The sequence below is a fragment of the Sinocyclocheilus grahami genome, unplaced genomic scaffold (genome assembly GCF_001515645.1).
Source record: "Sinocyclocheilus grahami isolate Dianchi unplaced genomic scaffold, SAMN03320097.WGS_v1.1 scaffold576.1, whole genome shotgun sequence".
In the NCBI taxonomy this organism is placed as follows: domain Eukaryota; kingdom Metazoa; phylum Chordata; class Actinopteri; order Cypriniformes; family Cyprinidae; genus Sinocyclocheilus; species Sinocyclocheilus grahami.
The window spans coordinates 80,717-105,700 of record NW_015505755.1 but is presented as its reverse complement, the minus strand read 5'-3'; the positions used below and the strand labels follow the sequence as shown (position 1 = coordinate 105,700).

Sequence of the window (24,984 nt, the reverse complement as noted above, 5' to 3'; positions counted from 1 at the left end):
ATTACTATTACATAAATATTTATTACAATAAAAAAAGTTTTCAATTGTAATATATTTTAAAATGCAAATCTGAACTTTCATCAGTCTTAACTGTTTCACACCACACTTTTGAAACGTTGCATATACACTACGTCCTGGCTGAGTTTGGCTGTGCAGTAAGAATAGTGTACTTGTAGGTACTGATTTCCTTTTGTTTTCACATACCTTTCTCTTTCTGGTGAGTGGAAGTTTGACTCTGGTCTCAAACAAGTCGTGCTGGCACTTCTTATTCTGTCTAATGAAGGCTGAAGATCACTGGAAGGAAGGAAAGAAAGAACAGTATTAACAGATGAATATATACATTATTAATCAAAGTTTGACTCTGGTCTCAAACAAGTTGTACTGGCACTTCTTATTCTGTCTAATGAAGGCTGAAGATCACTGGAAGGAAGGAAGGAAGGAAGGAAGGAAGGAAGGAAGGAAGGAAGGAAGGAAGGAAGGAAAGGAAGGAAGGAAGGAAGGAAGAAAGGAAGAAAATACAGTATTAATCATAATGAATATATACATTATTAACCAACATGGTACAGTAAAAATAGGGTCAGTGTGTCCTTTAGCCACTGAACAGATCAATCGTTTTGCAGTGTGTTTTGAAGGTACTTGCACTTAAAACACTTAAAATCATAAAATGAGTGTAAAGGGTTTATTGTTTCATTTTAAAAAGACAGATGGGACCGTTTGCATATGTTCTGTTTTCTTCCTCTACTAACATAAATATTACACTGGGAAAATAATGGTAACCTAAAAATGGCTACATCAAAATAAACTGGTTAAAGTAAAAAATATTATATAATATTGCTGAATCAACCTAAATACATTAACTTATACCAACAAAACTACTTTATATGGGTCATGTAGAATATCATGTAGAAATATATGTTTAAAGTAACCACTTTTTGCAGTGTACTTTATATTACTTTTCGGGTTTTTTTAATTCTCAGACTATTAACATAGTAATAGGGGAGGGGGTGCCATCAGTATTATACAGATAAGGCATATTATAATTGTAATAGTTGTTTGCTGCTTTGATTTCTCAGGCATATATACTTGTGGCTTTTCCAGGACAACACACAAGATTTTAATTGCTCACTGCTCCTTCTCACTTGCTATTGATTGTTATCTGGTTTGGATTTCGGGCGCCTTACCCAGAGCTGACCTCATCTGTGAACCTGAGAACACGCTGTGGAATGGCACTAAGAGGGATAACACCATCCCTCTCTGTTCGCCGGGACGGTTTGTTCTTTAAGCATGCAGGGAGGGTAGAGCTTAGCATGGGAAGAAACAAAGAAATAAACAAAAGCATGCATAACAGACATAAAAAGAAAGTAAAAATCGACCAAAAAAAATGAAGCAAAAATAGAGAGGGGCTTTTCATATGTGAACGTCACAAGAAGGGAAATTACTAATGCTCTCAGTTTAATATCTAGATCCAGAAGCCATCTCTGTGATTGGGGTTGCCAACTTCAGAAGAGGACAATAAGGGACACTCTCGGGTTCTTTATAGGAAAATAAGAGACAGCATAAGGTGTCATGCTGTTGTGTACAAGTGTGTCTGCAGCTATGTATGTCTCAAGACTCTGCTTGACTGAATTAAATGCTAAAATGAATCTGTGATATAATATCTGTGATATTACTGACATAAATGGCAGCTATAAAATTTAATTAATCTGTATATATCTCTATATCATACTGAAGAATTGCAGCTCCAATCCTCTTAAATACAGGACAGAATGTGTAAGCTATTGTTTTCTGTGTTTATACTAACATAATAAAGTTAAGCAATATCACGCGTAAGAGTGCTATTTTCCCTGAATATCAACACGATTGCAAATGTCATATATTTACTTATTTAATAGTTCAATAAACAATGAGTCAATTATATTAAGTGAAAATTTTTAGAGACAGCTATGTCAATTTTGACTGTTTTTGACAGTTTTAGTTCCAAACAAAGCAGAACAGTTGAATCTTCCAGCAACACACAGTGTTTCGTTCATGAATGATTCAGCATTTTTGAACAAATCGGGTGAATCAATGATTCAATGACCCTTTCATAAAGACAGTGGTTACTTCCTTCCTTCATGAATGAATCAGCCGGTTTGAATGAATCGGGTGAATTAATGATTTTAGAATGAATACTTGTTGGCAATTTTAATATTGCTGATGATGAGATGAGAGAAAGCGTAAGGGAAAAAAATTGTTTAATGTGTTAATACTTGAAATGTGTAAAACAAGTGCATGTGTTATTTTAAATTACTCTGTTATTTCAAAATGTAGATAAATGCATATTACTAAAAATGCTTCAGTTGTGTCTAGAGAAACAATATATGTTGTTTATAGACCAAGGACATCAAAACCCTCACTAATTACTTGATGTTTGATATATGTTAATGAATGCTAATAAGAGTAATTCCTCTAATTTAGCTCATTTGTGGTCACTGAATTTTCATGCCAAGCTTATCTTAAACCAGATTAAAGCATACGCTCAATGCAAACTTGATAATTAAGTATCTTATCATCTAAAAACTGTACACTATTGGAATCAGCAGGGACCTGGTGATATAATATTTTATTGATATTTGGGCCATGATAACGTAACAGTTTGATTCTTTATCTTTAGTGTATAGTTATTCCAAATTGTGATATATTGCATCTTCTGCTCACTTGAACTGCGGTGTTTTACTTAAATATATATTGATATTTGATTATACTGAGTTTTGGTTAAAAATATTAGTATGCATTTATTAACAAAGCAACAGCAATTTTGCAGACTGGTGGTTGGTGGACAATTATAATATGCATATTATATTATTACAAACACAACTGTTTTTAAGGGAAAACATTGTAAACTACAGTACAGAGATACAACACAAAGAAAGGGAGGGGAAACAAGGTCTGTAATGACTGAAACAGCACACAAATCATACTAAGCAGAGGAACATTTAAATGTACAGCAAGGGTCTGAAAGTTTTCACTAACAGTATGGGAATCTGCTCAAGCACAACAATGATACTCATAGGTAATTTCAACTAGCTTACCTGTAAATTTCTTTATGTATACCATTCACTAACAAAGGCATCTTTGGGGGAAGTGTGTTACAGTGCCTAGCTAATTTCCTAATTACATTTGCACAAACAAGCAGGCATCAAAAAGAGCAACAAAAAAAAGAAAAGAAAGAAAAGAAAATCATAAGCAAACACAAAAAATATTTTCAATCGTTTAACATGGCAGGCATAGGCAATAGATGAAAAAATGACTGTAAATAGAGATTTCATGTAAATTCTTAAAGGGGTCATATGATGCTGCTAAAAAGAACATTATTTTGTGTATTTGGTGTAATGAAATGTGTTTATGCGGTTTAAAGTTAAAAAAACACATTATTTTCCACATACTGTACATTATTGTTTCTCCTCTATGCCCCGCCTTTTTGAAACGCATCGATTTTTACAAAGCTCATCGGTCTGAAAAAGCGAGGTGTGCTGTGATTGGCCAGCTATCCAATGCATTGTGATTGGCCGAATACCTCAAGCGTGAGACTGAAATGTTACGCCCCTCACATACTGTTGATGCCGTGTCCGGCCGGAGCGACAAGACATAAACATTAAAACCCATTACAAACGAGGCATTTGTTGCATCAAGTGGGGACATAATTACTGATTATAATGACTTTATATATAAATATAAATACTGTCTTTTTACGCATTGCGTTGCTTTGCATCGCGCCGCGCCGCGTAAAGATATCGTCTTCTTTTGGAAGACCAAACAAAGTAGTTTCGCTTTCACAACGAAGCACACAAAGTCTTCAGGACATGGCTGCAGCGTCAACAAAACTACAGTGAGAATAAAAGTTACACCTTCTTTCTTTGCGTGAACATTTGGGAGGCGTTATGCAAATCTTCCCAGATCGTGACGTAGGTATGTGGGGGCGTGTTAGAACGAGCCGTTTTAGGTAGGCGTGGTTAACTCTTAACTTTTATAAAGAATATCTCTTTGGTTTTGAGACTTTAGTGTTTGCAACTTTACAGATCTTATTTATGCACCAGAGCTTGTATCACTCCAAAGAGAAAGGACAAATTGAAATCACATCATATGACCCCTTTAAAAGGAAAATGAACTCAAAGATGCTTGAATCAGGCACAAATTAAAAAAGTCTTGGTCTAAATTCTCCTATTATATTTATCGCCATAAGTTTTGTATGCTCTAAAATTGTCAAGAAACATAGAAAACAAGGCATTCTGGGATACAGGTAACTCAAAGTGGCAGCTCATTCACAGCTCTTTTTTTTTACCTGTTTGTATGCAGGCACTCAGCACTCCCACCTCGGATTGATCTGTTCATCTCCAGGACCTCGCTAATGTTGCCATGGTGATGGTGACACATTGACAGTTTGACAACCAAACATAAAAGAAAAGTAAAAGGAAGGTGAGGAAAAAGAAAGAAAGAAAGAAAAAAAACGGAATATGTATAGAAAATGATAGACATGTATTTAGCAATATTTGTACTATTATTAATGGGAATGAACTAAAAACTATGACTGTTAGTCATATTAGTAGTATTAGTATTTAGTAGAGCAACAGCATAAAACATTTTGTTGACACAATATGAAAATCACATCAAATTCTGTTTCTAAAACATCAAAGTTCCTGATGCTATTTATCATGAATAGTAAAAAGATCCAGGTGTGAATAAAAACAGTTTCAATATAGCTAAAGCACACGATTATGTAAAGTGCTGCAGTGCTTTCCACAAACACACGCATTTTTATATATGCATTTGGAGCACTAAAATAGCAATACCTGTCCTCTGAATATTCATAGTCAGAATCTCCAGAGCGATGTTCCTGGTGGGAGTCATGGTAGCAAGATGGAGAGCAGGAATGATGGCGGTTTTTGTGGATCTCATCCAGACTCCTGATAAGAGGATGAAGGGTGATGAGTCTTAAATTAAACATGAATCATCGTCTAGAGGGCAAGACACTTCACACAACTATATCACAAGCGTTACATTTACACAATATATCACTTATGAAAGCAATTATGACCTTTGCATTGAAATGTATGCATGAATGAGCTCAAAGCTGCATTTGTATGAAAGAGAATTAACATGAACACAGTTAAAATGTTTTCATTATAATTTTACGTCAACATCTGTTTCCATATTATTATAACATACAATAATACTAATTAAATAATAAAGGCATTGTTCAATGTCAAATCTTTGTTATGACTGGTCAGCAGAGCTGGGTAGATTACTTGAAAAGTGTAATCCTTTACTGATTCCAAATTACATGACAAAAAAATGTAGTTAGTAAAGTAATCTAGTACATTACACATTTTAGGTAATATAATCAGACTACTTTTTGATTACTTTTAGATTACTTTTGACCTAACTAGTTTATCCTATTGATTTAAATAGGATAATCTTTTAAAAAAATAAAAATGCAAAGAAAAAGAAAATATAATACATTTCTTGTTTTTAACATAATGAAGTGCACTAAACATTACATTATGTCAAGGTTTCCTAAACTGGGGCTCGTGAAGGAAATGCAGGGTGTTCACGAGTTTAATGAAAAGCTATTAATTACATCATTAAAAAAAATGTAAAATAATAATAAATCAATTTAAAATAATAATAAAACACTTACTAAAAAAAGACATAATTCAAATAAATATATTAGGTGAAAGAGATTCGGCTGACAAAAAAAGAAAGTTTGGAATCCCTGCATTACATGTAAATAAGAAATCACGTGAATTTTTGCATTTTAATGTGTTTGAAAGAAAAAAAGCCTTCTAAAGACATAGTAATACATGGTTAAATAACCTACTGAGTGATCACTCAAATAAATATTAATGTGTTCATCAGTAGTTGTTGCGATGTTGAAATGTTGAGAAAACACTTATTAAAATGAAAATGATTTTTGTAAATCCAGTGGTCAAATGCTGTGTGGCGTCTGTGAGGCCTCCAGACCAGTGACTGGTCTTTGTGTGAATATCCACAAAACTGGAAGAGTTTCTGAATGAAGTGGTAAGCTATTTTAGAAAGAAACATTTAAAAGATGAAAAGGGGGAATTAGAGAGAATCAATAAATTATGAATAATTTATTGCTATTGTGTGAATAATATGTAATCATGTAATCAATAAAAAAGTAACTGTAGTCTGATTATGAGTATTTAATTTAATCTAATTACAAGTACTTAATGTTTGGAATCTGATTACATAATCCAGTTTACATGCAATCAGTTACTACCCAGCTTTGTTGGTCAGTTAGGTTGTTAAATATATGCACTGGCATCCAGTTGATGTGGCTCACCTCTGCACAGGGACGTGTGCAGGTCGTGAGCGGGCTCTACATTGGTCTTCTCTGTGCGGCGATACTGACCGCGAGCGATGCTGCATGGCGGCCTGTCTCTCAGGTACGGTCAGTGTGCTTGACCTCTCCCTGTCTCTGGAGTTCCTCTCTGCTGCTTTAATACAAGTACATTCTGTGTCACGGATTTGTTCCAGTCAAAAACATACAAGGATATCAGAGAGTGACAATAACACACCCACATTCACATTTCTAAAACTACTACATCAATTCATGCCAGTGGATTGTGCTGAAGTGTCAGCACAACTGCTACTGCTCTACACATGCTAGAAAGAAACAAGCAGATAAATAAATAAACAAATACAAATTAAATCTGCATTATATGATTGTACTGTTACAAAGGTTCCTCCGTTTTCATCCCCTTAAATGTATTTATTTGCATAATCACATTTTACTTTTATTTTATTCGCTTGGCAGAACAAACCTAAGCGTACATGATGCATGAGTTTTGGGAAAGACAAGAAAGTCTCTAAAAAGATGGCAAGTCTGGTGTGACTATAGAAACGTATAGAGCCTCTAAGTGGACATGGTGATGGTAAAAATATGATATGGGAGGAAAAATGTGTTATATTTGAGATAAGGGAACACTATTCACTATTAACCCTAAACTTTGCATTCCCTCGCAAAAGTTTTGCGTTTCCTTCATTAAACTTTGAGTTCATTAGCAAAACCTTTGTGCAAAAGTATTAAAGGGGTCCTATTATGCTCTTTTACAAAGTCTTGATTTTGTTTTGGGGTGTACTAGAACAGGCTCTCATACTAGGTTGTTCGAAAAACACATTATTTTTCACATATTGTACATTATTACAACACCTCTCTCCTCAGACTGGCATGAACGGCTCCTAGTTATATATAGTTTGAATAGTTCCTGTATCAAATGAAGCCCCGCCTTCTGAAATACGAAATGTGCCGTGATTGGTTAGCTGGGCCAGTGTGTGTTGTGATTGGCAGCACTCGGCACCTGGTCGGGAAATGTCATGCCCCTTACCATCATTATTTTTCACATATTGTACATTATTACAACACCTCTCTCCTCAGACTGGCATGAACGGCTCCTAGTTATATATAGTTTGAATAGTTCCTGTATCAAATGAAGCCCCGCCTTCTGAAATACGAAATGTGCCGTGATTGGTTAGCTGGGCCAGTGTGTGTTGTGATTGGCAGCACTCGGCACCTGGTCGGGAAATGTCATGCCCCTTACCATAGCCGCCTGCGAGCTTCAGTGTAAATACTGCGTCAAAATCAAATCGATTTGAGTGCGATTTAAACCCGGATGATTGTAACCACTCTAAGTCCGTCTGCCTTGGGAAAACTAGCGTGTCTCCGACATAGTGATAACACTCGTTGCCTTCTCTAGTGCAGCTCAACCAGGTCTTGTCCCATTCTTCGATATTTGTGATATCACAAATCCCGGAAAATATGTGTTGTGGTCCAAACGAGTCGTTCGTTGTAGTTTTTGAAAAGTGATTTCTGTTAAATAAAATATCTCCTTTTGAAATGGACTTTGAGCTTTGTAACTTTGCAGATCTTTTTTATGCTCAAACAGCAACATTACAGACTAACTAAAGTTGAAAAAGTGAAAAAGCATAATAGGACCCCTTTAAGTTTTATGTACTATTAATGTACCTCTGTGATACATGACATTCTCTCAGAAAATTCTCTCTCTCTCTGTTCATTTGTGGTATTTCTTGACATAGTGATTAGAAACTAATTAACCAGCAAAAACAAATTAGAGATACACCAATGCTTGATTCACAACATTACTCATGTCAAGCAAATAACACCACAAAAAGCGATCCGTATCAACTTTATAGATTAATTTCCTAGAATACAACTGTGAACAACTACAGATGATGCTACAACTGATCCAGGATTTGCTGGTTACAAACACAGAGATGAGAGCTTCAATTAGCCTAACCTTAACCTCCATTAAATCACAGCGGGAAACAAAGCATTAAATAGACCTAAACAGCATAATGTACCCTTTTCACTGAAACACATACACATTCCACTACAATTCACTTCAATGAAATTATCTATGAAGTGAATGTATTTTAGTACAATTTAGAACTGGAGAAGCACACTGACTTGCAATAGTCAGGAATTTAAGCTTTTTGTAAAGGAAATCTGACTTTTACATTTCCAACTTGCAGTTACATTAAAAAGTAGATTTGGGAAGGAAGTGAAATGTCCCCCAATCAATGTTGAAAGGAATTTTAAATGTGCCTAAATTAAGCATTAAGCGCTACGGGGTTTCTGAGAATTCATGACTCATGCATCAACTGAACATTTTTACAAAACAAAGCACTAAGACTGAACAAGTGCAAGTTTTCCTAAATTAATAAACAGAAGATAAATGGAAAGCACTCAAATAATGTCCACAACCCACCAAAGTTCAACTGAATCCTAAATGAATCCCAAAATTGAAGTCAGTTCTTTTATGTGGAAAATAATGTAAATGTCAAAAGATGTCACATTATCAAGTTCTCAATATTGACATTAACTATGAAAAAATAATCTTGGTGTAACTCAATCCTAACACTCTATAACAAAATGTCAGACCAGGGGTTTTCAAACCTGCCCTGGAGGACTCCCAGCCCTGCACATTTTGTATGTCTCCTTCATCTAACACACCTAATTCAACTCATCAGCTCATTAGTAAGGACTGCAAGACCTGAATTAGGTGTGTCTGGTAAGGGAGACATACAAAACGTGCAGGGCTGGGGGCCCTCCAAGACAGGTTTAAAAACCCCTGGTCCAGACAACGATTTTATCTTGGATATCCAAGATAAATGTAGAGTTTAAGAACAATATAACATGTTTACTGCAGGTCTGGCAACTTGCAGTACTCTTAAATTCAATCATGGAATATATTTTATATATATATATATATATATATATATATATATATATATATATATATATATATATATATATATAAAACAACAACTTAAGATTCAAAATATCAGCCACAGCGTATTCGTCATTTACACTCTAAATTCTACAGCAATCTTTTCTACAGACATGCAACAGAGGTAACATCCATTGTCATAAGACCCATATTAATCCTGTTACATGCTGTAATACACTGTAATACACGGTCGCTTTAAGTTCCGCTTTATAACCTCTAGCTACTGCAGCTTGACAACAAAATTAAACAGGTCTTATGAAGGTGACAAAAGTGTGGGGGTTTTTTTATAGAGCGTGATTGTGGAGTGATTCCTCCAGTGTCCATGCAGAGAATTTGTGTGTTTCTGTGGTTCAGTTTAACACTTTACAGCCCACCACAGGGGGAGAAAGATTGTATTCTGTTTTTCACAAATTAACACAACCTTCTTTTTTAATCTGTTATTCTATTCTAATCATACACAGCAGTTTGATCTTATGCTTTCATCTTTGTGCCAATTAAGAAGAAAATTAATTTGTATTTGAACTAATGGGCTCGTATACAACTAAAAGACTTGGAGGAACAGTTTAAAAAAAGTGTAACACTTCAGTACACATCTACAGGAATAATAGGTGACATTAGCTTTCTCTCTCACCCTGTGTTGGGTTTCTACTCTTCAAACAGTAGAATCATTGCCCCCACCCACCTGAGGACACTACCGTTATACCATCATCATAATCTGTTTCAATGATGCGATGAGATCCTGAGACACACACACACACACACACACACACACATGGCATACAATTCAACTGCTGAAAATAAAGTACAACATATATTGTAATTGCATTATGACCTGCATTCAAAGCAATTCAGTTTCACCTTATTTTTTCTCTTCTCAGCACACACTAGGGTATGAATAATTAATATGGTTGCATTGTTTGATCATTTGCTTGCTTTATTTGTACTGTAGTTGTTGATTTTGTTCTCATGTTTACTAACTTCTTACCCTGTGACTTCAGAATGTCTTTGTTCCTCTACTTTAAATTAACAGTATTAATCTTGTCAAAGACATTAGTGATGGAAATGTTCATTAACAAAGTCTCTTTTGACATTGAAAACAATAAGGACTAGGCGTAAAATATGCTTAATGATGATAATTACATCTTTTTTATTGAAGAAAATGATGATGAAGAAAATTCTAGAAATAATATGATTGTTTCAAACAATCCATTCAATCATGAGCTGACCAATGAACACCAGTAAACTGAAGTGCTTAATTTAGTCACCCAAACGCTTATTCTGTATAATGCAATAAAAGTACAACATGGAAAATCAATGCACCACATTAGTGTTTATAATGTTATTTCAGGATCTCAAAAAAAAAAAAAAATGTAGGGTACATTTTGATTAGGTCTGAACGATTAATTGCATTTGCGATAATATCGCAATCACAGAGGCTGCGATTACACTCGGTCACGTGACATGCGAGAGTAAAGAGGTGTGTTCGACTTAAAGATCGAACGGTGTATGACATCAAAGTACGGCGAGAAAAAGCATAAGGAGACGTCCGCTCTGTTATAGCTCTTGCAGTACTTTGATGTCACACACCCATCGGTCTAAGCAGTGCTGCTTCAAGTCGAGCGCGGGCCATCAGCACAAAAAGAAAAGAAATAAAACAGTAAACAGCCAAAGGACGTAACTTAGAATGGGAGATGGATCGGTTTGTGAAAGGGAAGAGAAAAGCCATAGATTAAGTCGCACAGACCCAGGCAGGTGCTGGTCATTCAAAAGCTAAATGCAGAAAATATGACGAGGCATATCTTGCTCTCGGCTTCACTCACCACCCACCATGTCTATACCGGACGCTACAGTTGTCGCGCCGCAACAGCTCTACACTGGACACGACAAAGTGACCGTTGCAAATCATTTTAACTGTGTCAATACGTCATAAATAGAACAAGGCATCAGTTTAATGTCGGGTTTTGTCGTGTCGCGCCACGCCGCATCCAGTGTAGACAGTGTCACTGATTATAATGGGTTCTACTCACTGATCTATATAATGACTTTTAGTAATGTTCTCTGTTATAGATTAGTGGTTCTACTGTATTTTGCCGCTCGCGTCCGGTGTAGACACGGTGTTTAATGTCGTTGGTGAGGAGGAAAGCCTGTGTGTGTCCTATGCCTTAGCGCACAACATTTAGGTTTAGGTTTAAAGGGGGGCGCGACCAAAAAAGTTTGAGAACCACTGGTCTAAAGTTAACAGACAGTGTTTAGTGCAGTCCACATTTTAATTTATGTTTATTACAGTGACTTTGAATTACCTAAAGTAGTGTGGTAAAGCAACAGATTTGTTTTTATATTTCTGCAATCTACTTTAGTTTGTGTGGTTTGTTGCTGACTTTCATATTAATGTTTACACCAGGCTTATTTTTCAGTACTTTATGTTGTCATAATTATTACATGCTTACAAGGTTGGAAGTTCAACAAATCAGTCAATATACTGTGATTGTAGTTGTTAAATAAAAATGGCATTTGTGACGAGAGGGGCGGGGCCGAGAGCCGTGGGAACGGAGCGAGGCCGGTGGAGTAAATGCTAATGCACGACACCTGCGCCACTCACCGGTCTCAAGTCCCATGGAGGAGCTCCGGAAGGATAAAAGGAGGAGTGACGACAGTGTTGGACGAGAGAGGACCAGGCCTGGATTTTATTTTGTGTTTTGGTTTTGTTTGTGCGCGACAGTCGTCCGCGAGGGGCTGCCATGCTATTTTGTTTATTTTGTTATTAAAGTTTTGTTTGAACGTTCGCCGGTTCCCGCCTCCTTCTTCCCGACCTACGAACGTTGTTACATCATTCATATCAATTCATGCATCACCTAATTTCATCGTAACATATAGGCCTGGCCTACAGAAAAGAACATTTATGTTTAATCTATCTAATATTGTGTTGGTCATACTATACAACGATTTATAGCTTGTCTTTATTGAATAATACAGAACATAAAGAGCTTTAAAAAATAATTGCATATTAAATCACAATCGCAATACTGGTTAAAAAAAATCGCAATTAGATTATTTTCCAAAATCGTTCAGCCCTACTTTTGATACATTTCAATTAATATATAAAATTATTTGATTCTCATAAACTAAATTAGTCAAAAAGTATGAATTGAAAAAAACGGTAATATTTAACACTACATTATGTCTGTTTCATGAGTGTTTTTGTATCACTGTTTATGAGATGAGTTTTTTTTTGACGCTGTTAAAAGTTTAGAACAACAGGCACTTTGCTCTTAATGGCATTTACAGTTCTCATAGAAAACATGAATTGAAGCACATAATACTGACCAATTTAAACAATTGTAAACAAAGGAAACAATTTGCTTCATTTTACCTTGCAATTTAGGAAATCATCTAAAACTTACTTTATCAGGTAATTGTGACAATAATGATTTTAAGTCATCTAACACCAAATTTTAAGACATTGTAGATTCAGTAAAGTCATTTACTTACTTGAAAACCTCACTTTTTACAATGACACACACACACTACTAGCCCACATACACCAACTTATACTTACTTTGCAGTTTTTTACTAGGACTGTCTCCATGAACATGTCTGCGAGGGAGGCAGGGGGATGGCTGAGGCAATGGTAGGGACGACACATCATGGGTTTGCAATTTGTACCAGTGTGGCTGGTCATCCAATACAGCTGTTTCCAGCGCGATCAGAATCTGGTCAAAAAAAAGCCACAAAAGGGCGATTTTAACCATGAAAGAATAAGTATTTGGAGGCCATAAGGACCGAAAGAACTACCAGATACACATTACACCTGAGAAACAACACTTGTCTGCTTCAGAGCAACTGCACACCAGGGGCATGTATAAATTAGCATACAAACAAAATTAACTTCAAAGAGCATACTACTAAGTTCCTACCAACTGGGATTTATAAAAAATAAACTTCAGAAGGTGCTTTGAAAAACTGACTATTCTTATGCATACCAGTGGAGTCAAGAACACAAGTACATATTATGTGTTGTTTTGAACCTAAATACAGATACACAGATATCTTACTGTCAAGACATACTAATTTAAGCACACACACCTCTCCCAGAAATTCACTCTCTTCCTCTTGGACTCTGGGCTGGTCCCAAACAGTGATCTCCAGCATGTGCTCTCTGAAGTCTCTGCAGTGGACGTGAGAATACAGGAACGTCTGGTTCCACTTTGGCTCTGCACTCTTCTTCACTGTTTTCGTCCTTCTTTTGCTCTTGTCACTAGAAGAATGTAATGTGATTATAAGAGCATGTATAGTCTGCAAAATTTAGCAAAATACTTCCAAAAATCAGCACAAAATGCAACAAAAAGTCTGCAGATTCCATTTCCATCTGCTTATTATTCAATTATTGACAAGGAATGTATTTTAGAAACTCAGCAATACCCAAAATGGAAAATGCAAGTCAGATCTTATATTAGAGACCTAGTGCATGGACAAATATTTTATCAAAGAAAGAAAAAACATGCAAAAACATTCCAAATATATATAAAAAAAAACACTAATCTCTGAGGCCATACACTACCATTCAAAAGTTTACACTCGGTAATGCTTTTAAAAGTCTCTTCTGCTATCTAAGACAGTATTTTTTTAAATCAAAAATACAGTAAAAAATAGTAATGTTGTGAAATACTATTACTATTAAAAATAACTGTTTTCTATGTGAATATATTGTAAAATGTAATTTATTCCTGCAGTGATTTTTCAGCAGTCATTAATTGAGTCTTCAGTGTCACACGATCCTTCATGAATGCTGATTTGATGCTCAAGAAACATTTCTTCTTCTTATCAATGCTCAACAGCTTTGTGGATACATTTTTTTTACAGATTATTTGATGAATAGAAAGTTCAACAGTATTTATTTGACACAGAAATATTTGTAACATTATTCATGTCTTTATACTGTCACTTTACTGTCAATTTAAAGGGGTTATCGGATGCCCATTTTCCACAAGTTGATATGATTCTTTAGGGTCTTAATGAAAAGTCTGTAACATAGTTTGGTTAAAATTTCTCAATGGTAGTGTAAAAACACCTCTTTTCAGAGTAAGCCATTTTGTAGCATTTTCCTTTAAATGTTAATGAGCTCTGCTGACCCCGTCCCTCTCTTCCGAGCCGCTCTCTGAGGGACTGTTTACTTTAGCCGCATTCATCGTGAAACTTGCTAATTAGCACATTATTAGGAAAGATGATTTGCAAAGATTCATTAAAATACCTTATACTCACTTCTGTAGGCGAAGCTGGATCACGAATGATTTGCACGAACATAGATGCGTTTATGTAGATCGGGGCGCATTCCTTTCAAAAACAAACGTAATCCACATCGTCTTCAGCGACTCAGATGTCGGGAGTAAATGACGACTGCTATGTTCATAATTACATCCAACAATAGAACACCTCAATCACTTAGGAGTCATTCTTGTCTACATCTGCTCCGGCGGTGAAACAATGGCGGACTGATGACAGCTCACTCAGGGCGGGTCTAAAGTAAGATGCCAGTCCAGTCTGTGCTGAAACGCTACTGTCAATCAAACTATCGTGGGAGGGGCCTGTTTTTGTGACGTCACACAGACAGGCATCTGAGATCGGCTCGATTTGAGAAAGGGGTAAAGATTTTAGTAGATTAAAAAAAAAAACACTGGGTGGATTTTTATCATTATAGGGTGGTTGTGTACACACACTGCCAACACACATTTCAGTTCAAACAACTTGTAAAAGTGCATGTAGCATCCGATGACCCCTTTAAAGCATCATTGCTGAATAAAATTCAAAACATTACTGACCCTAAACTTTTGAATGGTTTTAAATGCAAACTATTACCACTTGAAAATGCTTGAAAATTCATAAAGTTAGACTGTAAATTATAATACATTTAAAATTTTTTTACCTTCTATCAGGAAGAAAATACATTTTGACATAGGGATTTCTGGGTCGTCCGTCTGGTCGAGGGGGCAGTTCTCGTGCTTGTAGGACATTGACAATAAGCTGATGGCCCACTTTATCATACCATAATTTCACCTTGGTAAAAAGAAATAACAATTTCTCAAAGTGATCAAGGTGTTGGCAATACATTATTTACATGATAAAATATGTCAACCTTGTCACCACACCACTTCCTTTTCAGGTGAGAAAACAGGTCTAAATATGTTCTCTCCAAAGTGTTTTTCCCTCTCCATGCTTACCGACAACTGGCCTGGCAGTACCAGAGGAAGGTCTCTCAACATCCCTGGACTAGTTGGTGACATTACAGAAATGGATGGACGGTCCATCTTTTGGGATTCATCTATAGAACTCGAACCAGCTGTAAGTTCAAAAAGTTGACATGATAAGTGTGGAGCTATGCAGATGTATTGTACACTTATTGGTGAAGTGAATTTTTTAATCATAGTGTTTGTCATATTTATATTCATTAATCATAGTCAGTTTTCCTCTTACTAAAATTACACTTTTACTCTATGAAAATACTATTTAGTTGGGGAGTGCAAAAATGAAACAAATTTTTTTTTTATCAAACAGTATTCATTTAAACATAAATGAATATTTGTTTTTTTTTACCAAAAACAGTGAAAGAAAACCAGTTAAGAAAACCTGAATATTACAATGAGTACACTTTTTGAATAAAACTTGTGTAAATTCTTACTGCTTTATTAGTCATTGTCAGTGTGTTGGCCAACAAACCTTCATTATTTTCACAAGTATTTTTGTTTATGTTATTAACATTGCCCTTGTGTCAACCAATGAAAGCCAATTGTGACTCGCTTCGATCCATTTTAACCACATGGAAAAAAAAAAAGCAGCTTGGACATTCCTCTAAATATCTCCTTTTGTGCTCCACGTAAGAAAGAAAGTCATACAGGTTTGAAATGACACAAGTGTGAGTAAATGATGACAGAACTGTCACTGAACTAACTATCTGAACTATCACTGAACTATCTTTTTAAACTGAAGACACAAAACCTACTTGATTCTAAAGGAGGATGTGATGTCCCTGGAAGTCTTGGTGTATCTCTGTAGAAAACAGAGAATTGAAACACAGGAGAAAAGAATGTCAGTTGACAGATCATTAGCTTCTCTCTCTCTCAGTTTTTCCACACACATACACACTAACTTGACTGCACATTCTCGCTTGAGATTTCATGGCAAAACTGTCCAGACACAGGAAAGAAAAGGGAACTGAAGGACCGTTCTAATGCACTGGCTGAACCATTTAAATGGTGAGAGGAGGGTCTGGAGCATGTAGGGTGACAATGGGGACACTGGGAAGAAGAACACTCTCAGATACTACTTTACTTACTGATATGCTCTATAGACCTTTTTCAAGAAGTTTTTGGACAGAATTCGTTGAATACATCTTTAACATGCAGCAGGAAGGAAAATCAATGGAGTCACTTATATATCCAAAGGTTTGTTCTCTATTTTTCATTGCCAAACTAGCTGCTCATTTTTTGTGGTTTGTTTAGCTTACCCAATTGGTCTAGAAACAACTATTTCCACTTGAGGTGCTAATTGGGACTCCAGAATAATATTGTACACTTCCTTTTTAGTTGCTCCAGGCAACGCCTTTCCATTCCACTGCAACACCTCATCGCCTGAAATCAAAAAAAGAAACCATTTAGCACTTGGTGGTGTCCTACATAGACAGACTGACTGAATAATGAGCTGTGAAAAATTACACGTAGATATGCAACCAAAAATATCAATGGAGATCTAGCAGAAGACATCCATAAAGAAAAAGAAACATTTTAAATAATGCAATTTTCTTACAAAATTAGTTCGTCAAAATTAAATAATTATTACCTGCTCGTAAATGGCCTACAATGTCAGCCAAACTTCCTTTCTTTACTTTGGTGATAAAGGCCCCCAATCTCCCTGACTCTGTCATTTTCCCACCAACCACCTGGACAGGACAGATGAGTCAAATCAAGTCAAGTCACCTTTATTTTATAGCACTTTATACAACAGAAAGCAGCTTTACAGTATTAAAAAGGAACGTAACAGAATCAATGATGCAAACTTAAAAAATGAGACAAATCCAAAATTCTGCTAGAAAGCAGCTCTAACAAGACAATAGTATCATTACTCAGCTCCAGTCAGTTCAGTGTCGATTCAGATCAATTCAATAACTGTGAAAAGCTCATTCATTATAAAACAATTTCAATTCAGCGATAAGCAACTCTAACAGCAGTGCCATTATTCAGCTCGAGTCAGTTTAAGTTTTGCTCTCATCTGATAGCATCAGTGCTGTCAAGTCAATGGTATTACTGAATTTTAAGTGTTTTTTAAAACCCAACTAAACAAGTCAGAAGGCGACAGAAATGGAGAAAAAAACTTTGGGAGAAACCAGGCTCAGTCAGGGGACCAGTTCTCCTATGGCCTGCAGTATATGAATGAGCACGATAACATAACCATGTTTACTCACAATCTGCAATAACAAACTAAGTACTGCTCTTCAGCATCTTTACACAAACATTTTGTAGAGCATGGCACAAGCAACACTAAGGTTAAAGGTTAAATTCTAAGAGAACACACACACACACTGATAAAATGCATAATTTGAATGTATTGCAAGTTTTTTTTTAATGTTTTTTGTTTTAGTTTACTATAATAACTGTATTTACTTTTATATATCGTAACAAACCAATAATGACAAGAAAAAGGCAAAGCTCAAATTAGCAGCTAGTGGATCTTTTAAGGTGCAGTCATATTTAGTACTGCTCAGCAAAAAGGCTAAATCCAGTCATTTTAACAGTAATCTGTGCAATGAAGAATTTCACCTGACTGTGGGTTCATATTTGTCACAGACCAAAAGCAAGCCTCTTTGTTCACCAGTGACCTCTGTGTGTGTGTGGCGATCCATAACTTAACAATAAAGCAAAACCGAAAATCCACAATAGACGATGCGCTCATTCTGGCGATATCTACTCAGCCAGTTTTGTATAATACTACACTTCAATTTAATAAAATGATCCATTAAAAAGCTGTATGGAAAGCCGTTATTTAGGGCTAGTTTGTTTGCTAGCTGGCAGAATAGCTTTGGATGTTTATTTTGTCATCATTATTCCAATATTATTAACTGTATTTTGTCGCATCTGGTCCCTCTTTATTTTGGTGGAGAAATTTTAATAAGCAACCGTAAATGTGACCACACCTTTAGTGTAGTGCAAGTGCAAGATAAGGAGAAAAATGTGATTTGCTAGTGTAAACTGTCATTGACAAGCTCACCTTCAGACCCAGTAGGGAACCAGCTTCTCGTGGCATGGTGGAGCGCTTACTTAGAGTGATGCGGCCAATCAAATGATCTCCCTCTTTGGATGGCTGCCAGCTCACTGGATGCTGTGAGGAACCGAACAATGCTTTTTTTTGTCCCATTAATGCTGAACACTCATACTGACATGACATGTACATGTGAATATACAAATCAGTGAGTTCAGCTACAGAAACGTTGTAATCAAACAACTGCTGTTTCTGCTATTGCACCCATTGCCACTGATACATGACTGCAATATATGATTCAAATAAATTTAAAATGCTTACATGCCACACAGTGGGGTCCAGAGAATGACAATCCCAGTCACCTGCAGAATAGAAATTGACAATTATGAACACGTAATTAATCCAAAATAGAGATGTAGAAGCATGATGACAGTCATAATAGAGGAAAACTGTGTAGTTTCAAAACAGAAACAACTTTTTGAAAGTGTTTAGTTTAGTATCACTGATATAGTAATATAGTTTTTGTTTATATTTTGAATTAGGCTTTATTTTTACATTTTCAGTTTTTATTTAAAATGTATTTAAAGTTTTACTCATTTTCTTAACATGTCTGTGTAGTTTTTTTTTTTTTAAGTTTATTTGGTTGTAGTTATTGTAGTACTTTAACTTCAACTTAAGAAACTATTTAAATGAATTAAAATAAGTAATTTTTTTGTATAAAATCGTATAAGATATACAGTGTGTGTCATTGCTAGCTTGAAGCCCAGATCCAGATGTGTTTGATTTTAGGGTGTATTCACACCTGTCTTGTTTGGTTCAATTAAATCAAACTCAAGTTCATTTCACCTCTTGGTGCGGATGTTTTGGGCAGGTGTGAATACAGCAATCGCACTCTGGTGCGGCCCAAACAACTGTTACGCGACCCAGCTGAAGAGGTGATCTCCGTCCGGTTCCAAACGAACTCTTTGTAATGTTAACAGCCTCCCATAGTCGAAGGTGCATTATGGGAAAGTGTTGTGTTATACCTAATACCTAAACTTTATACCTAATCCGTCTTCTGCGCAGTGCCACTGTCAGCATGCCATAGTAGGCACACATAAGAGCATGCTCTCTCCGCCGGAACCGTCTTGCAGCACATCTTTTTCTTTGCAAAATCCTAATTACAATATTGTATAGATGACATTGTCTCATATGATGCTCAAAAGTTTCCTCATATTGCATTAGTAGCTGATAACACCAAACCAGTAAAATAATAAAAATTGCGCTACGAAAGATCTCCATGATTAGTCTGTTTTTGAACTTCCTGCTTTTCCCTGCTTGAGAATTTCTGCCCAATGAATGGATGACCTTAGCTCACGTGTGGTTTTGTTTACAAAATCAACATTGTATTTGGTCCGGACCAAAGCAAGTGAACTAGCGGACTTTCCTGGTGTGAATACACCCTTTGACTCCTTCTTCAGACTACACACAAGACAATAATATGCAGCAATACTACATGGATGTCAAACAATTAACACATTTAATCAGAATTAATCTCATAACTTTTTTTAACTTCCCTTTAATTAACATGTTAGTGCATTCAGTTACTTTTTCAGGAAAAAAAGTGTTTGGCAATTGGTTTCAGCGATTTTAGGTGAATAACACTTGCAAATGTATGCGTGCAATGCATATCAGAGACTATGTATAAAGGACGATTTTATTAATCTCACTTTACCTGTCAGTCATTTTGGCCCATGTTATATTGAATAAATGCCTTAAGAGCTTTAAAATAAATAAATAAATAAATGTGTTAAACATTTAACCACCTGCATAATTTTGACAGGTCTATTCAATACACGTGGTTGTTTTATGAGGCTCAGAATTTGACATTTACCATACAGGAAGAGGAAATTCTCTCACTTTATAAACTGTGTATGATGATAGTCTCATACTAGCTTGATTTACACTTGAGAAGAAAACGTCTCCAGGTTACGTATGTAACCATGGTTCCCCGAAGGGAACAGTACGCTGCGTAGAAACGCTACGGGTATACCCCCAGCGTGACCACGCTCTGAATCACATGTGTAATCAGTCCAATGGAAGGGCGAGACGTCATAGGCGGGTGACGTAGCAACCAGGAAGCTATAAAAGCATGTGAGGTGGAACTGGCGTCAGCTTCTTGGAATGAAGCAAGTGCTAACAGGGATGCCGGAAGTATGGCCCTGAGACACAGCGTCTCGTTCCCTTCGGGGAACCATGGTTACATACGTAACCTGGAGACGTTCCCCTTCAGGAACTCAAGCTGCGACGAAACGCTACGGGAACGGGAATGCCCACGCCACCAGACTTACAAATCCCTGTCTATTGTGGAAGAGCACAGCTAAGATGAGAGAACAGAAGAGCCAGGAGTGGCTCGCATATCTAGGCCATAGAATCTGACGAATGTGAGGGGCGTGGACCATGCTGCTGCGTTGCATATGTCCTGCATAGACAAACTTGCTAAGAAGGCCTTGGAGGCCGCCATACCTCCGGTCGAGTGAGCCTTGACCCCCATTGGCGAGGGGAGATCAGAGGACTCATAGGCAATAGTAATGGCATCAACTATTCACCGACTGAGGGTCTGCTTCATAGCAGGGAGACCCCTACTAGGGGGACCATAGCATACAAGCAGTTGGTCCGCCCTTCTCCACAGGGCAGCTCTGTGGATGTATGTGTCCAGTGCTTGCACTGGACACATGCAATTAAGCTTCTGCTGGTCTGGCTCCCTGAGGGGAGGAGTACAAAAGGCCTGTAGTACGATAGGCTGTGGTGTAACAGAGGGAACCTTAGGGACATACCCCGCTCGAGGGTAGAGAAACACTTTGGCCTTGCCGGGCGCAAAGTCTAAGTAAGAAGGGGCCACTGAGAGGGCCTGAAGGTCCCCAACTCTTTTTAGAAAAGCAATAGCCAGAAGAAGGACAGTCTAAATTGTCAGATAGTGATCAGAAATTTCTTCGATAGGCTCGAATAGAGACTTACAAAGAGCTTCTAGCACCACAGCCAGGTCCGACGTGGGAACGCGAGAGACGGGAGCAGAGACCCTGCAGCAACCCTGCAGAGAGACGGGCCTGCAGGAACTCCAGCACTGTACCAACCGGGCAGTTAACTGGGTCAAGCTGGCGATCTCCGCACCAAGAAGTGAACACTCCCGGCACACTCTCTCCAGAACTTCCGGGAGCAGAGCGATCAGGGGAAAAGCGTACAGACGAAGCCTCGGCCAAGTCTGTACCATAGCATCCAGCCCCAGTGGAGCTGGATGAGTCAGAGAGAACCAGAGGGGACAGCGTGATGTCATCTGAGTCGCAAACAAGTCCACCTTAGCCTGGCCAAAAACTCTCCATATCTGCTTCACCACCTCGGGGTGAAGCCTCCATTCCCCAGGCCTCGGCCCCTGCCTCGATGGGATGTCTGCTCCCATATTCAAATACCCAGGAATATGTACTGCTCTCAATGAAAGGATTTTGCCCTGGGACCACACAAGGATCTGGTGCGCCAGCTTGTACAAGGGGCACGAACGCAGACCTCCCTGGTGGTTGATATAAGAGACCACCGCTGTGTTGTCGGTGCGCACCAGCACATGGTGATCTCAGTGCTTCAAAGCTCGAAATACGGCCAGCATCTCCAGGCAGTTGATGTGCCAAGTGAGATGGCGATCGCTCCACAGACTTCGGGCAGGGTGGCCACTCATGACCGCACCCCAGCCGGTGAGGGACGCATCTGTCGCTAGCGTTACGTGGCGACAAGGAGCTCCCAGCACCGGGCCCTGAGACAAGAACCAAGGTTTCCTCCACATGTCCAAGGCACGTAGGCATCGCCGCGTGACCTTGATCATGCGAAGCGGGTTTCCCCTCAGGGAAAAACCCTTAGTCTTGAGCCACCACTGTAGGGGTCTCATGTACAGCAGGCCAAAAGGTATCACGTTGGACACAGCTGCCATCAAACCCAATAGTTTCTGAAACTGCTTGACAGTGAGTGACTGGCCTTCTCTGACTCTCTTGACTGCAGTGAGGATCGACTCATTCTGAGCAGGGGACAATCGTGCCTGCATCGTGGTCGAATCCCACACCATACCCAGATAAGTGGTCCTCTGTAATGGAGAAAGCACACTTTTCTTGGCGTTTAGTCTTAACCCCAATTCTTTCATGTGAGCAAGAACAACATCTCGATGTCGAACCACCATCTGCTCCAATTGAGCCAAAATCAACCAACCGTCTATATAATTTAGTATGCGGATGCCCTGGAGTTGCAGTGGAGCCAGAGCCGCATCCACACACTTCGTAAAAGTACAGGGTGAGAGTGCTAGGCCAAAAGTAAGAACTCGATATTGGTAAGCTTCGCCCCTGAAAGCAAACCTCAGGAAATTCCTGTGAGTGGGAAGGATGGAGACATGAAATTACGTGTCTTTTAGATCTATTGTAACAAACCAGTCCTCGGATCTGATCTGAGACACAACTTGCTTGATGGTGAGCATTCTGAACTTCAGTCTCATGACTGAGCGATTCAACTGACGTAGATCTAAAATGGGACGCAGCCCCCCAATGAAGTACCGGCTGTAGAACCCGGACTCCCTGTCGTGAGGAGGGACTACCTTGATGGCCTCCTTCCTCAAGAGAGTGTTGACTTCCTGTTCTAATACCAGAGCCTGCCCGGGGCCCACGAGTGTGGGAAAGACCCCGTTGAACAGTGGCGGAGGTGTGCCGAACTGAATGCGATAGCCTTTCTCTACAGTGTGCAGGACCCAACGAGACACATTTGGCAGTAGTTTCCACGCTGCTAAATAGTCTACTAAGGGAACCAGTCTCTCGAGACTGGCCTCCGGTGTACTTGTGGCTGCTAATTCTGTGCCCTGAAGCGGAGGACCGGCAGGAGACGGCCGAACTAGCTGCTCTGGAGACCCCTGAAGGGGTAGTGAGGCCCTCAGCTCCGCTACATTCCTGGGTGGAAGATACTGAGGGGAGCGCTCGCTGGAGACTGCTGCGCCTTGAAGCACCGTTGATGGCAGGGTTGGCAGAAAGATCTCCCGAGGTCACTGAGGAGAGATGGACACCGTATACTGCGGTGCACCCCTCTCTTCCCCAGTAGTGGCCGCCCTCAGAGGCCCTGAGCTTCTCATGTCAGGGCCTTTTGGCCGAGGACTTCCTTTGAAGCACGACCCTCAGATCGGGCTTCGACTGCGAAGCCCTCGACCTAGAGCACCGCTGACCTCGATCCCGTTGCGGGGGAGCACGAGAAGCGACGCTCTGCTTTTGCTGCTCACGGTATGAGGAGGAGGGGGTAAACGGTGAAGGCCGCTCCCACCCAGCAGCCCCCAGAGCTAGAGAACGGCGAGGGAAGAACCGCTGGAACGCCGCTGCCTGTTTACGGGCCTCCTGGTGAGGAAGGAAGACCCTGACCCGGTCCCTCCAGACCATCGCCTTACAACCGTGGTCCCTAACCCCCGCCACGTTTGCATAATGAGAGGAAGCGGGGGTAAATAGACGAGATGAATATGGTCTAGCCCCCGATTTCGACACCTCGGTGTGGAGATCGGCAAAGAGCGGTAGGCTCCAGCGCGGAGGTGGTAGCTTACTCCGCAGAAAGTGTTCATCTATCTTACTTTTCTGTGGTTCAGCTTGTTTTTCGGCAGGCCAATCGATATTTAACTTAGCTACGGCACGAGTAACCACCTCCACCAACTCCTCATACTGTGCTGAGTGAGGGGGCGAATCCTCATCGACGCTCTCCACATCAACCTCCTCGGAGAAAGATAGGTGGAGCGTTGAGCCCGTTCCCCGGGGGGAAGAAACCGCAGTGTGGGCTTCCGATCCCAGAGAGCGGGCAATGGATCTGGCGGGTGAGGAAGGAGATAGGGGCTCGTCCGTCTCCTTTCCCTCCGTCAAATCCAATTGCGAACCCCACGAATGCAGCCGCCACTCAGCCTCGGCTGAAGTGGGACCAGCACCGTGAGGAACACTGGCGAAGGCTCCCTCCTCGAAGAGAGCCTTCCGGGAGCGAAGCGAGCGCAGTGACATTTGCTCACAATGTGGGCAGTCAGCCCCCTCGAGAGCCAACGCCGCATGTTTCACCCTCAAGCAAACAACGCACAGACTGTGTGTATCCCCACTCGTGATGTAGCGAGGGCAGGGAGGAACACACAGCCTGAAACGCTGCTCACTTTCGTCCTTATTTTTAGTTTTCTCTGTGGCCTTGGACATTGTTTCTTTCTTTTGACAGACAACACCAAATAAGACTAACAACAGAGATCTGACTGACACAACACAGAGCGCTTCGCTGAATGACAGAAAGCTGACGCCGGTTCCACCTCACATGCTTTTATAGCTTCCTGGTCGCTGCGTCACCCGTCTATGACATCTCGCCCTTCCATTGGACTAATTACACATGTGATTCAGAGCGTGGTCACGCTGGGGGC

The 24,984-nt window shown here is 39.2% G+C and overlaps 1 protein-coding gene across 3 annotated transcripts in view; it reads right to left on the bottom strand.

The window, feature by feature from the left end:
- The window catches only part of LOC107556701 (regulating synaptic membrane exocytosis protein 1-like), a 114,818-nt gene that overhangs the window by 17,292 nt on the left and 72,542 nt on the right, over positions 1-24,984 (bottom strand). For all 3 annotated transcript variants that reach the window (XM_016239871.1, XM_016239872.1, XM_016239873.1), the window contains 17 exons: positions 18,879-18,919; positions 18,567-18,677; positions 17,142-17,241; positions 16,810-16,933; positions 16,639-16,695; positions 16,306-16,352; positions 15,527-15,645; positions 15,232-15,362; positions 13,395-13,566; positions 12,868-13,021; positions 9,994-10,050; positions 6,344-6,497; positions 4,830-4,943; positions 4,322-4,384; positions 3,072-3,149; positions 1,182-1,301; positions 205-294 (listed from right to left, as the gene is read on the bottom strand). In XM_016239871.1, the coding sequence (XP_016095357.1) occupies positions 205-294; positions 1,182-1,301; positions 3,072-3,149; positions 4,322-4,384; positions 4,830-4,943; positions 6,344-6,497; positions 9,994-10,050; positions 12,868-13,021; positions 13,395-13,566; positions 15,232-15,362; positions 15,527-15,645; positions 16,306-16,352; positions 16,639-16,695; positions 16,810-16,933; positions 17,142-17,241; positions 18,567-18,677; positions 18,879-18,919 (1,732 nt within the window). The remainder of the gene's footprint in view (positions 1-204; positions 295-1,181; positions 1,302-3,071; positions 3,150-4,321; positions 4,385-4,829; positions 4,944-6,343; positions 6,498-9,993; positions 10,051-12,867; positions 13,022-13,394; positions 13,567-15,231; positions 15,363-15,526; positions 15,646-16,305; positions 16,353-16,638; positions 16,696-16,809; positions 16,934-17,141; positions 17,242-18,566; positions 18,678-18,878; positions 18,920-24,984) is intronic.